This window comes from Kogia breviceps, chromosome 7, assembly GCF_026419965.1.
Source record: "Kogia breviceps isolate mKogBre1 chromosome 7, mKogBre1 haplotype 1, whole genome shotgun sequence".
Taxonomy (NCBI): domain Eukaryota; kingdom Metazoa; phylum Chordata; class Mammalia; order Artiodactyla; family Physeteridae; genus Kogia; species Kogia breviceps.
Window position 1 is genome coordinate 78,719,859 of NC_081316.1, and position 15,879 is coordinate 78,735,737.

General features: G+C 38.9%; 1 protein-coding gene across 1 annotated transcript in view; it reads right to left on the bottom strand.

Moving 5' to 3' along the window:
• Positions 1 to 4,826: 4,826 nt before the first annotated feature.
• NLRP14 (NLR family pyrin domain containing 14) overlaps positions 4,827 to 15,879 on the bottom strand; it is a 39,028-nt gene continuing 27,975 nt past the window's right edge. The window contains 3 exon segments of the mRNA XM_059069118.1: positions 4,827 to 4,980; positions 5,816 to 6,002; positions 14,761 to 14,936. Coding sequence (XP_058925101.1) covers positions 4,827 to 4,980; positions 5,816 to 6,002; positions 14,761 to 14,936 — 517 coding nt within the window.

Below are 15,879 nucleotides of genomic sequence, written 5' to 3' on the forward strand. Positions count from 1 at the left end.
TATAGACTGAGCAACAAAAATTAGTACAAGATGATTTGAACTGCATAATTAAAAAGCTTGATTTAATGGATATATACACATGTGCACACACTCAGTCATAGGAAAATACATATTCTTTTCAAGCACACATAGAAAATTGATTATATACTAGGCCATGAATTATAGCTTAACTAATTTCAAAAAACATTTTCACATTATCTGAACTCTATTAGGTTAAAAATAATAACAAAAAGGTAACTTTAAAAATGCCTCTCATGCAACTCAATATAAAGAAAACAAACAACCCAATTCAAAAATGGATGGAAGAACTAAATAGACATTTCTCCAAAGAAGAAATAGATTGCCAACAAACACGTGAAAGAATGCTCAACATCACTAATCATTAGAGAAATGCAAATCAAAACTACAATGAGGTATCACCTCACACCAGTCAGAATGGCCATCATCAAAAAATCTACAAACAATAAATGCTGGAGAGGGTGTGGAGAAAAGGGAACCTTCTTGCACTGTTGGTGGGAATGTAAATTGATACAGCCACTATGGAGAACAATATGGAGGTTCCTTAAAAAACTAAAAAAAAAAACTACCATATGACCCAGCAATCCCACTCCTGTGCATATGCCCTGAGAAAACCATAATTCAAAAAGAGTCTTGTACCACAATGTTCAGTGCAGCGCTATTTACAATAGCCAAGACATGGAAGCAATCTAAATGTCCGTCAACAGATGGATGGATAAAGAAGATGTGGCTCATATATATAATGGAATATTACTCAGCCATAAAAAGAAATGAAATTGAGTTATTTGTAGTGAGGTGGATGGACCTAGAGTCTGTCATACAGAGTGAAGTAAGTCAGAAAGAGAAAAACAAATAACCATATGCTAACACATATTAAAAAAAAAAAAAGGTCATGAAGAACCTAGGAGCAGGACAGGAATAAAGATGCAGATGTAGAGAATGGACTTGAGGACACGGGGAGGGGGAAGGGTAAGCTGGGACGAAGTGAGACAGTGGCATGGACATATATGCACTACCAAATGTAAAATAGCTAGCTAGTGGGAAGCAGCTGCATAGCACAGGGAGATCAGCCCGGTGCTTTGTGACCACCTAGAGGGGTGGGATAGGGAGGATGGGAAGGAGACGCAAGAGGGAGGAGGTATGGGGAAATATGTATATGTATAGCTGATTCACTTTGTTATAAAGCAGAAACTAACACACCATTGTAAAGCAATTATACTCCAATAAAGATGTTAAAAAAATGCCTAAGTTTGGAAATGTACAAGCACACTTCTATGTGACATGTGGGTCACAGAAAAAAAAATATGTAAATCAAAATATTTGGACATGAATGCTAATGAAAATATTCCATATACTGGATGGACTTGGAGGGTAATATGCTTAGTGAAAAAAGTCAGAGAGAGAAAGGCAAATACTATATGATATCACTTATACGTAAATTAAAAAAATAAAACTAGTGAATATAACTACAAAGAAAGAGACCCAAAGATACAGAGAACAAAGTAGTGGTTATCAGTAGGGAGAGAGAGAAGAGGGGAGGGCCAATATAGGGGCAGGGGATTAAGATGAACAAACTACTATGTATAAAATAAATAAGCTACAAGGATATATTGTACAACAATATAGCCAATATTTTATGATAACTATAAATGAAGTATAACCTTTAAAAATAGTGAATCACTATGTTGTACACTTGAAACTTATATAATGTTGTAAATCAACTGTACTTCAATAAACAAAAAAGACTCCATGGTCAGGCATGGGAATTCGGCTAAAATGTAAATAGAAGGGAATTTATAGTCTTAATGCTTGTAATAAAAGAAAAGGTTGGAAGTCAATAAGAATCTAACTTAAGAAGTTAGCATACTGACAAAAATTCAAAGATAACAGAAATGATAAAATAATTTACAAAATAAATTTATAAAATGAAAACAGACAAAATGTAAAGAATCAAGAAACCCAACATGGGCTTCCCTGATGGCGCAGTGGTTGAGAGTCCGCCTGCCGATGCAGGGGATACGGGTTCGTGCCCCGGTCCCGGAAGATCCCACATGCCGCGCAGCGGCTGGGCCCGTGAGCCATGGCCGCTGAGCCTGCGCATCCGGAGCCTGTGCTCTGCAATGGGAGAGGCCACAGCAGTGAGAGGCCCGCGTACCGCAAAAAAAAAAAAAAAAAAAAAAAAAGAAACCCAACATTTGTTTTGACCACCCTATTTGATTCTTTGACTATCCTATTTGACTCCTTAACTACACTATTTATTGATAAAAATTGCAAACCATTCCTAACACAGAACTCTGTTTAGGATGAGGGGAATGGTTTGCCTGATGCACAAATTTGAGGAGATGCCAAAAAAAATCAGTAATCAAGATAAATAATATTTTAGGGAATATTTATTTAAAAATCAAAATTAGTACAAAAATATCCATATAACCAAATATTAAAATTTTAAATAAAGACGGTGTCTGATCCTGAACTTGTACAACCCTGAGAATAAGTGCCTCACTTGCCTCACCCTAATCCTGGCCATGGGTTACCTGACAGCAGTGATACCAGGCATGTTTTCAAAATGTAAGTGGCATTGCTTCTAGTATATTGTTAGCTCAGGGTAAACAGTCCTTATGTTATGGTAGTGCCTGACCAAAAAGACTAAATTTTATTAAATGCCTTTTCAACGTATAATATATTAAGGTGGTTATTTGTTCTTTCTCCATCAGTCAACTAATACTTGTCCTCTCTTGTACTTCTGTTATAAATCATAAGAATCATGGTATATTTTAACTGTTAGAATTAATTTTCAAATATATTTGATCTTTGCATATATATTCATAAGTGACATTCAACTGTAAATTTATCTTTGTAAGTTCTATTATTGAAGTTTTTCTAACCTTATAAAATGAAATAGAAAAGTTACCTTCCTCTGTAATGCTCTGAAATTTAGTTTAAAAAGCAAAAGAATTTTCCTTTATCTGAAAATTTGTTAGAAATCCCCTTGATAAGAAGCATGTATTGGGAATTCCCTGGCAGTCCAGTGGTTAGGACTTGGCACTTTCACTGCCATGGGCCGGAGTTCAATCCCTGGTCCAACCCTGCTCAGGGAACTAAGATCCCGCAAGCTGTGTGAGCAGCCAAAAGGAAGAAAAAGAAGAAGAAAAAGCATTTATCAACTCCTTGGTTGGAGTTTTATTTGGGCAGCTTGGAAATCCTGTTGTTTATGAAGGATAAGATGCTCACTGCAGCTCAGGGCTGCCCTATGAAAGGAATGCCGCTTCTCTGATGCATATTTTCTTTTCTGTGTTTGTTACAACAGCCCAAGGCTAGCTTTCTCTAGCCAGCAGGACTGTCAATCACTGGGAGTTATCCTCATACTGACCCTTCTCTAGGTATCATCTCTGCCAAATGTCAGCCATAGATATCAGTTCCAGTAACATTACTTGTAAATTCTCACCTGATTGCCATCTGCCCCTTCTAACTGCCATGGTTCACTCTTGTCTCCACCCCTGCTACACTGACTCAGGAGCTATTATACCAGCTAAGAGGCTTTCTTATCTCCTACAGACAGAGAGAAAAAAATGAATAAGAGTTTGTGGTGGACTAAAGAATGCCACAAATTCTCTGACACTATTCCCATCAACAAGTGATTGCCCTTCAATCTGGGCTGGTCTGGACTGTTTTGATCAATGGAGTTAAGAGAGAAATGACTTTATGCCAGTTCTCGGCCTAGGTTTTAAGAGAATTGGCAACTTCCACTTGACCTCTTCAAGTCCTGAACCTCCATCAAAGTATTCCATCTTCCCTGTTGGAGAGGCACAGGGGAGGGAAGAGGGGCCCAGCCCAACCCAGCCTGCCAGCCATGCATCCTCTCCAAGGCACTAGGCATGTGACTGAAGTCCTCTTCAGCCTTCTAGAGCAACCTGGCTGTAAGTTAAATACCACCAAGGGACTCCAGGTGATGTCATGTGGAGCATAAGAAATGCTGAGCTGAGCCCTTTCTGGATTCTAATTCATCCAGTGATGAGATATAACAAAGTGGTTATTGTTTTAAGCCACTATGTTTTGGGATGGTTTGTTACATGGCAATATATAACCAAAACATTCTTCCACAGTAAATTTTATTGTGCTGAGTTTCTGCCAAAGGGAGGAAACTGTTTTAAGCTCTAACCCCAATAATCTTTATATTGCCTTTTATCTTCACAATAGGCTACAGAAAATGTTCACTGCAGAAGTGGACTCCCATTTCTATTGATTTTTAAATATTAATGTACCGAACAATTGCCTGGGAAATTATTTAAAATGCCAGTTTCTAGGACCTCACTCAGATATTCTGAATCAGTAAGTCTGGTATGGGGCTCAGAAATCTGCATTTTAAGAAAACGCCCAAGTGATTTTGACCCGAATGGTCCCAAGAACACACACGGAGAAGCATTCAGTAAAACATGCCTCAGATGGCGAGGCTGTGAAGAGAGCCTTGGCGGCAGGAATGGAGAGAAACGAAAACAAGGTGCTTTAGCATAATCTTCCCTGGTCCCATTCTCTAGCCTCATTTCTAGGCTTCTCACATCTGAATTCTTAAACTCTGCATTCAGTTAACATGTTACACCTTTCACAGAGCTTTGTGTTTTCCATTTTATTTTAGCCTCTTAGCTCCCATGTGAAGTAGAACAGACATTTTACAGGTAAGTGACTAAACTATATCTGACAGACATCACAGGCAGTATGTCTGGGCATGGAGTATCTAAAGCTAAGAGCCCTGGGCCTTGTCACTCCGGGGTCTTTATTTTACTTTGTTAAAGAACATCAGGTTCTTCAAATCAGAAACACTGCCACCAGGAACCATCTTCTTCCTCATGATCATTTCAGTCCTGCTTAATGACTAGGCATGGGTTGCTACTCCCCACAGCTTCCAGCAGCTTCTAGGCTTCCTCATCAAATGCCTCTTTGCACAATGAGAAGACAAGGGAACACCTCTTCTTGCCACAAAAACACCTCTCAATTTTCCCACAGCCCTTTACTTTCTCTGGAGAATTATTTTCAGGGGGGAAAAAATACCTGTCAGTAGAGAGAGAATATTAACATGGCTGGGTAGTGGGAAAGGCAACAGGGATACACTGAGGGAAATACGGCAGCTGAAGGAAAATGGAGTATAAAAGAGAAAGAGAAAATAGATTACATTTTAAAGGATCTGCCAAGAGCCTTTTCCTATTCAAGCAGAGTACTTCTACTCATCATGATTATGAAAACAGCCAACACATATGTTTGTTGTTTTTGTTTTGGGGGGGTTTATTTTTGGCCGTGCTGCACGGCTTGCAGGATCGAACCCGGGTCCCCTGCAGTAGAAGCACAGAGTCCTAACCACTGGACCACCAGGGAATTTCCACAACACCCCCCCCCCTTTTAAAATTGTTTATTATATGCTAGCCACTGTTCTAAATACTGCCTATGTGGACTCAGGTGATCCATTCTCACAATAATGCTATGGGTATATATTATCATTCCACCCATTTTACAGATATGGAAACCAAAACACAGAGAGACTAGAGACTAGTGCAAGTTCAAATATCTAGTAAGTGGCAGGGCCAGAGTTCAAATTCTCGTAATCTGGCTCTAGAGTTCACGGCTCTTTACTATGCTACAGTACATCTCTTGAAATTCAGTGTTCTATGGGAGAAAAACAAATAAAGGCCTGGAAAACACCCAAGGATCCACAATCAGGTTGATGCTGAGTCTTGCCATTAACGAGTGGCTCCCCAAATGCCTCATTCCAGGAAACTTTTCCGCTGAGAAGCCAATGAACACTTACCCGAGAACCTGTAGTTTACATTCAGAAGACCTCAAGACTTCACATAACTTCATAATTCCTTCATGCTCTAAGTTATTCAGGGTCAGTCTTATTTTTATCAATTTTTGGTCGCTGCTAAGAGTAGAGGAGAGATCCTGACAACAGAGAGCGGTCAAACCACAGTGTTCCAACATGCAGGGAAGAGAGACTAAAGATAAAATAAACTTTATCCCATGACAGAGAGCCTGCACACAAGAGATCTGTGAGCTGGGTGTGTGGGATAACTCGAGAAGCTTAAAAAATGAGCGCAAATAGGGTAAAGTCAACAAATATAAGTAGGATATTCACTATTTTTAGATATTTATGGGTTGAATATATCCCTTCCTATATCATGAATTACAAATTCATAATTATAGTCCAAGGAATAAATAAGATGTGGAAGCACACTAAGGAAAACTATGAAGCAACTGAATCCTTGGATAGGACTAAAAATATAGCAACATAAGTAGATTTTAGAAATATGGTATTGAGTGTTAAAAGGCAAGATATACAATAACCAAGACATGGAAACAACCTAAATGTCCATCGACAGAGGAAAGGATAAAGAAGATGTGGTACATATATACAATGGAATATTATTCGGCCATAAAAAAGAATGAAATAATGCCATTTGCAGCAACATGGTTGGACCTAGAGATTATCATACTAAGTGAAGTAAGCCAGAAAGAGAAAGAAACACCATATGATATCACTTATATGTGGAATCTAAAATATGACACAAATGAACTTATCTACGAAAACAGAAACAGACTCACAGACATGGAGAAAAGTCTTTGGTTGCCAGGGGGGAGGGGAGGTGGAGGACGGTTGGATTGGGAGTTTGGGATTAGCAGATGCAGACTATTATATATGGAATGGATAAACAACAAGGTCCTACTGTATAGCACAGGGAACTATATTCAATATCCTGTGATAAACCACAATGAAAAATAATATGCAAAAGAATTTTTAAAAATATATTTTTTAAAATGTCCTATGTATTTTAAAGAAATTAAGGAAAAAAACGGTAAGGTATATAAATGGCACCATGTCATTTATGCAAAAAATTCATACATCTAAAAATAACATTGCATCTTTTATAAGGTACATATAGTTCTATGGCATATTTCAAACACATTAGGTAAGTTGCCTATAGGTGAGAAGGGGACATAGTTAATGGATATAAATTAACCAACTAATCAACCAACCAATAGTTGATAGAAGGCCCTTGCATAGGGCTTCCCTGGTGGCGCAGTGGTTGAGAGTCCACCTGCCGATGCAGGGGACACGGGTTTGTGCCCCAGTCCGGGAAGATCCCACATGCCGCAGAGCGGCTGGGCCCATGAGCCATGGCCGCTGAGCCTGAGCATCCAGAGCCTGTGCTCCGCAACGGGAGAGGCCACAACAGTGAGAGGCACGTGTACCGCAAAAAAAAAAAAAAAAAAAAAAAAAAAGGCCCTTGCATAAACCAAAGACAATATAATACCATGGACTGGATCCATGGAACAGAATAGAGAGCCCAGAAATAAACCCACATACCTACAGTCAATTAATCTTCGACAAAAGGGGCAAGAATATAAAATGAGAAAAAGACAGTCTATTCAGCAAGTGGTGCTGGGAAAGTTGGACAGCTGTATGTAAATCAATGAAGTTAGAACATATCCTCACACCATGCACAAAGATAGACTTAAAATAGCTTAAAGACTTAAATATATAAAAGACACCATAAAACTCCTAGAAGAGATCATAGGCAAAACATTCTCTGACATAAATCATACCAATGTTTTCTTAGGTCAGTCTCCCAAGGCAATAGAAATAAAAACAAAAATAAACAAATGGGACCTAATCAAACTTACAAGCTCTTGCACAGCAAAGGAAACCATAAAAATATGAAAAGACAACTTATGGAACGGGAGAAAATATTTGCAAACGATGCGACCAACAAGGGCTTAATTTCCAAAATATACAAACAGCTCATACAACTCAACAACAAAAAAATGAACAACCCAATTGAAAAATGGGCAGAAGACCTGAATAGACATCTGTCCAAATAAGACATATAGATGGCCAATAGCCACATGAAAAGATGCTCATCATGGCTAATTATTAGAGAAATGCAAATCAAAACTACAGTGAGGTTCCACCTCACACTAGTCAGAATGGCCATCATTAGAAACTCTACAAATAACAAATGCTGAAGAGAGTGTGGAGAAAAGGGAAGCCTCCTACGCTGTTGGTTTGGGAGTGTAAATTGGTGAGCTACTATGGAAAACAGTAGAGAGGGTCCTCAGAAAACTAAAAATAGAGTTACCATATGATCCAGCAATCCCACTCTTGGGCATATATCCAGACAAAACTAGAATTCAAAAAGATACATGTACCCCTATGTTCATAGCAGCACTATTTACAATAACCAAGACATGGAAACAACCTAAATGTCCATCGACAGATGAATTGATAAAGAAGATGTGGTATATATACACAATGGAATGCTACTCAAGCCATAAAAGGGACTGAAATAATGCCAATTGAAGCAACACGGATGGACCTAGAGATCGTCATACTAAGGGAAGTAAGTCAGAAAGAGAAAGACAAGTACCATATGATATCACTTATATGCAGAATCTAAAATATGGCACGAATTAACCTATCTACAAAACAGAAACAGACTCACAGACATAGAGAACAGACTTGTGGTTGCCAAGGGGGAGGGAGGGATGGACCGGGAGTTCTGGGTTAGTATATGCAAACTATTACATATAGAATGGATAAACAACAACGTCCTACTGTATAGCACAGGGAACTATATTCAGTATCCTGGGATAAACCGTAATGGAAAAGAACACAAAAAGCAATGCGTATATGTGTATCACTGAGTCACTTGGCTGTACTGCAGAAATGAATACAACACTGCAAATCAACTATATTTCAATAAAAAATATATATACATAATACCATGAACTGATGAAGTATGTTAAACTCAACCTTTTGGACCTGATGATCCCCCCTACCAACTAATTTTAATTTTCACCTTCTGTTTATCTAGCCATTCAACATTTGAGTGCCTATATAAGTGTTGAGTATATAAACATATTTTTCAGTTACTGCCCACATGGAATACACATTAATGTGGTGGAGCAACAATATCACTAATTATGACACAAGGTACATAAATATCACACAAAATAAACCTTAGGGTTAAAAGCATTATTAGACATAAAAGGTTATCAAGAATTCATCAGGAAACATAATCATTCTAAATTTGCAGTCGCTAATAAAATTCTCAAAATATAGAAAATAAAAACTAACAGAACTACAAAGTGAAATACACAAATCTGTAATTACAACAGAGATTTTAACATATTTTTCACAATAATCGAATTATCTGGGGAAAAAAATCACTAAAAATACCAGATGATTTGAACAACAGAATTAACAATCTTAACTGATACAAAATACTGCAACCCACAACTCTTCATATTCTTTTTAAGCACACTTTGGAACACATATATAAACTGACTATATATGGGCCATGAAACAAATGTCAACAAATTTTAAAAAATTGAAACATGCATAGTATGTTGTCAAACTACAGTGCTAGAGATTAAATATAAAAAGATAATAAGAAACCCCTCTTATGTTTGAAAATTAAGGAGTACACTTTAGAATAATCCATGGGTTGAAGAAAAAATCATAAGGGAAGTTAAATATTTTAGACTCAAAATAAGAAAACACTATAGATAATATCAAAACTTGTCTGGTGAAGTTAATGCAGTGATTTGAAGGAAAATCATAACCTGAAGCCTGTTGGAAAAGAAGGAAATGTTTATGAGCTAAGCATCCAACTCAAGAATTTAGAAAAATAATGGTAAACAACAAAAGTAGAAGAAATAAAATAATAATTAATGAAACATGACTAGTTATGTAAACACTAGAGATGATTTAGAAATTAAGCAGATAACAATATAATAATACTAGACACTTGCCAGTGAGTTTTAAAATTCAGCTGAAATGGATAAAATCACAGGAATAATATCACTTACCAAAAATTACTCAATAAGAGAAAACCTACATAAATATATAATTATTTAAAAATTGAGTGAGAAGTCAAAAAACTCTCCACAAAAAGGGAATTCCACATCATATAGCTTCACCAGAAACGTCGACAAAGTTCAAGGAAGAAATAAATTCAGTCCGACACAACCATATGCTAAAACCACACCCGACTGGCTAAGATTTAAAAAATTGAGTCTGACAAAATTGACAAGAATAGAGTGCAACAGGAACTCTTACACACTGCCAGTGGTAGAATAAATTGGTACAATCCTTGGGGATTTTCCCCATGATATAACAATTCCACTTAATTATTTACCCTAGATAAATGTGTACACGTCTCACAATTTATGTATTAAGATACTCATAGCAGCACTAATCATTAAAGAAAAAAAATGAAAACAACCCAAAGGTCCACCAACAATAGAATGGTTCTATAGTAGAGGAGAACTAATAAACAGAAACCTCAATCAAATAGAGTTGGGAGACCAGAAGAGGGCGCTCTCTCACCCTGAGAAGACAGCAGAGCCCAACCGGAGGAAGGACTTTTCCTGGCAAGGACTCAGCCAGTGAAAAGCCATGGACTCTTAGTTTACTGTAGCCCTTCCAGCTTCCTTTTCCTCTCTATAAACACATTCTCCTTTCCTTGCCATGTGGAGACTTGCACATGGCTCATGGTTACAGTCCCCAAATTACAATTCTCTGCTGATCCCGAATAAACCTATTTTTGCCAGAGAAATATCTGGCAGTCTAGCAATAGTTTATCATATGGTCATTCATTGGAATCTTTTACAGCAATAAAAATGAATAAAAACAGCCACATGAAACAACCGGATGACTCCTACAATCATAACATTAAGCAAAAAGAAAATCATAACACAAAAGAATACATAAAGTATGATTCCCGGGCTTCCCTGGTGGCGCAGTGGTTGAGAGTCCGCCTGCCGATGCGGGGGACACGGGTTCGTGCCCTGGTCCGGGAGGATCCCACATGCCGCGGAGCGGCTGGGCCCGTGAGCCATGGCCGCTGGGCCTGTGCGTCCGGAGCCTGTGCTCCGCAACGGGAGAGGCCACAGCAGTGAGAGGCCCGCATACCGCAAAAAAAAAAAAAAAGTATGATTCCCTGTATATAAAGTTCAAAATAAAGCAAACTTCAAGTGTATTGTTTATGATTACATATATTATGGTTCACTGTAAAGGAAAACACATAAATTACTGCTATAAAAGTAAAGATGTTTACTGCTTGAAGAGGAGAGAGGCTGTGATTTGGGAGGGATGATTGAGGGGAATTTAGTTTACTGGGAAAATTCAATTTCCTAATCTGAGTGTGATTATATACACGTTTGCTTTTTTTTTTTTTTTTTTTGCAGTATGCGAGCCTCTCACTGTTGTGGTCTCTCCCGTTGCGGAGCACAGGCTCCAGACACACAGGCTCAGTGGCCATGGCTCACGGGCCCAGCCGCTCCGCGGCATGTGGGATCTTCCCGGACCGGGGCACGAACCCGTGTCCCCTGCATCGGCAGGCGGACTCTCAACCACTGCGCCACTAGGCAAGCCCCATGTTTGCTTTTTTAAAATATTAGTTTTATTTATTTTTCTGTATTTTATATTTTATAAAGAAAATGTTTAAAATATAATTTGGCAGAGCTTAAAAGTAACAGAAGAGAAAAATAAAAATTATAGAATGAAGGTCACATTAAAAGAAGCAAAAAGAAGTCACAACTGCTAAAAATACACTTAGGAATATGTAGGATGAGTTAGAAAAATCCAGCAAAAGAAGAATGAGTTTTAAAAGATTAAAGAAAATTAAGGATAAGGAATACAGACAAAAGAGATCCAACATAAGCATGTTGAAAAAAAAATTAGACAAATAGATAAGCAGAATCTAAAGATAGGAAACCCTACAAAAAAAGAGCACAATCCTCAGACTTAAATGGCATATGAGAAAAAATACTGATAAAGAACATTCAACACAAGACAAATTATTGGGCCAAAGAAGAAATTCTAAGGACATACAGGCCCAGCCCCGAAAAAATTTCTTTTTAACCCGTAAGGTATTGAAGGGGAAGAATCAGCTGGTTTCAGACTTTTCTACAGCTAGAGTCAATGCTAGCAGGGAACAGACTCTGCAGAATTCTGAGAGGATAACCAAAATATGATGAACACAACCAAGCTGCGATTCAAGTTCATAGAAAACAAAGACAGTTTCAGATATGCAAAAAACCTCTGCACCGGCCCCTCAAAATTAAATCAAAAAGATTACTGACTGTACCTCCCTCACCAACTCCTGGTCTACATTCCTTAGTGGGGCGGTTTGGTCACTAAATGTGGCTATCCCCTGAAATGGCTCATCTCTTTTTGGCCACCTCCTGGGTAATGATTCGGATGAAAGGGCTAGAAGGTTCTACAAAAAATTATTTTGAAGTTTCAGGATTGTATCCTGACCATTCCTGGGCATGATGCTTTTCTTTCCCTAACAGCAACTCCAGGCCACCCTGATTGGTACACCCTCCAGGTGGCAGGCCAGCCAAAAAGGGTCCTTGGGATTCAAACTTCATTCAGATCAGATACCTGGATTGTCTCTTGGATTGACAAGGCCCTAGGTCGTGAGGATAATGATCATTTGGTTGAGTACAATGCTGGACAACTCTCCCTACAAGCCAAGATGTGGGCTACAATGGGTTTCTATAAATGTTGTAAAATTGCTTTTGTCCCTTTCCCACCTGATTCCTCTGGACTGAAGGCCTGGGTGCCAGTGGCAGATGATTAGAGAAAAAGTGAAGTTATAGACACTGGGATGGGACACACTGGCTTCATGGCTGGGGGGGGGAAGACTAGCAACACTAATACCTGGGGAAGGAACACCTTAGAAGCTGGGAGGTTCAGGGAGTGGGGAGAGCAACTAAGGCGCTCTTTTTCACCCAAGATCCAACACTACTGCCTGGCAACATAATTATGTGGTCTGCTTGAGTCAGGCAGCAGCTGCGGCTGGCAACCTGACCCACTGTCCAGTTGTCATGCTGTCCACATGCTATGAGAATGGAAAATCTCACATAGACGTGGCAGGCCCTGAGCTATTCTGTTGTGCTTGAGGCCATCAACGGCAGACCCCAAATGTAGACCCCTCTCATGTGTATAGACACAGTATGACTTTGTTGCAGTCTGACTGATACAAATCCATAAAACTCCCTTGATGCTGGGAACAGCTGTGGGTTATGGCACATATGGCAAACAAAGCAGTTGTAACTACTCAGTGGCACTGCCCACCTGATATAACCAAATCAAGGTAACGGTGACCCCGATCAAATATAACAACAAACCCCACACTGGAGCGACCTGTGCACCTTCAGGTTATGTGTTTGCATGGGAAGTGTAGACCACTGAATGGCTCTTTAACGGGGAAGGGGTTGCTTTTGGCCCATCTTTTGCCTCCTTTATTTGCTGCCAGTGACACCAAGAGCAGCAGGTCATTCTAAATTCCCTTTCATGAGTTGTAATGGAAAACCAGACCCATTGTTCCCTGTTGTTACTCAGCTGCGGAGCCCAGGCCCCTGGGGCATGGTTTAAATCAACACTGCAATTTGGCCTCATCCTGTGCTTGGAGTCCTGTTGATAGTGGCCTTAATTAAATGGCACATGAGACAAACTGAACAAATTTATTCCCAGCTTCTGTTGGTCAGCCTAATCAGAGTGGCCAGAGGAGTGGCTTATCCACGTGAAGATTCACCAGAAGCGAAGACTGTATTGTGTAGGAAAAGTGTTGGATATTTTGGGGAGACATTCTTCCACGGGTATTTCACTCTCCCACGTTGTACTGACAAAAATGCAAGGCCCTGACAATACTTTACGTGGCTGTTTCCTAGGATGTGTGTGCAGTGAGCAACCTTGAGGGATGAAGAAATGTCTCCCTCCAGGACAAAGGGCAGGCTTGCTCACTGCTTGCTATAAAACGGTGAGTTCCCCAAACTCCGTGTTCCTCTCCTGGAATGCAACCCACTGCATGTGGAGGCATCCATCCAAGTCTTCCACATCGACCCTGTGGGACCTGGGGCACTCAGGAAACTGACACAAACATGCCCAATGCTTATGGAGCTATACTCTGAGTAATGAAGTCCTCTGTCTCTGATAGGATTCTACATCTCCTGCCAGCATCCATTAAACAGTAGTAGGCTAACTTACTAGGTTACAAGCAGAATAAAATTAAAATTCAGGCCCCAAGGTTACATCATAATTGTGAAAAATACATATATAAATTGACAATGGAAACACAGAAAAGCAGCACTTTCTTGGAAGAGCCAGGAAGACGTATCATAGTGTCTAGGCTCCCACATGTAGAGCAAAATTCTTGACCCAGAGGTCAATAATTCATGCTGTATAAGTAAAAATGTACTAGCCAATAGCAATCAGTTCAAGATTTTAAAAGAAAATAGAAATCGAAACAATACATTATTGAACATAAAAAGTACTCAGAACATAGGATGAGATTTTAGTAGATTGCAAGCTCCTTGAGACCATAGACAGCATTTTTCCAGATAGAAAATGATTAGTAAAACCTTTGATTTAATAAGAAAAATTAATTCAAGGACAGATGGAATATCTAAGGATGACAGAACGTATAAGACCTAAATTAAGTGCTATTTACTTAATACATACCCTGTCCAAAGTACTAAGGGGGGACACAAAGAAATGTGAACATGGCTTCTATACTAATAACATGTAATATACTGATCCGTATATATTAAATTCAGATTCTCATTTCTGAGAATAACTTACCTTCTAGCCCCATTTATTTTTCATCATCTCTCCATATACTAAATTTCTTCTAGCTGTATAAGCCACCAAATAGGTATCATTTTCCTAATGGAAAACTGAACTCACCCCAAGCCTCTGAATATTGCAGTTTGGATGTCTCAAAGCCTCAAACAGAATTCTTACTCCATCATCCTGCAAGTCATTGTTCCCAAGGTCCAGGCTCTTCAGGTTTGGGTTGTTCAAAATAGCAGAAGCCAGATCCAGACAACATGTACTAATGAGAACACAGCCCATCAATCTGTGAGAAATAAAAAAGAGAAGTGAGTTCTTCAGTTGTGAAGCTTTATTAGTTTATTCCTAGGAGAGATGCCCAGGTATTTGAGCTTTTTTTTTCTGAGCCTTTTCTATCTATAAGCTAGGGTGCACATAGGAAGGTCTAACATTACTAGTAAAAACAGATGAGATTTCTTAATGAGCAGGAAAAAAACCAGCAGGTAAAACTGCCTTCTCTCACAAATAGGTTGTTTTCTAGTAAGCTTCCCAAATCAAGGGTATTAACACTTATTTCTACCAATACCAAAAAAAAAAAACGGATATAACTTTCCCAAGGAACTCACAGATCTCTATGCCTTCAGTTGCTAATATATTTTTGAAATAAAAATGCTGTCCAAGAATCTAAAAGTCATATTTCTGAAGAAGAAAGAAGCTACATACAAAAAGGTATTTCCTTCAAGTCCTTTGTAGGGCATTCAAGAGCATTCACAATCTGGCCTTGTGTTCTCTTTCCATACTTTGTTCCCACCCTATTTTCCAACCATACACGTCCATTTTCCCCCCAAATATATCACATCTATCTGCATTCCCCCTTGCTTCTCTCTTCTTTCTTTCTGCTTAGAATATCTGCACATAACAAAATCCTCTTTATCTTTCAAGACTAAAGTAACTCAAGTTTCTTCTGTCCCATTCCTTGCTCCTTGGGACTTTTGCCATATCCTTTTAACAACATATGGAATCTATATATAGTTGGCTTTATATTTATTTCCCTGCCATCTGGACTTTGTGAGTTACCTTAGGACAAGAGCATAACCTCAGAGATAACCTTTAGTCCCCTCAGCATCTAGCTCATATTTGTTGTAAATATTGGTTGAGAGAACTGGCATCCTGCAGAGGCTATGAAAGTAGCTAAGGAAGCACAAATTTGTCTGTGTTTACAGCAATGCTAAGGAGAAAAAGCAGGCTAA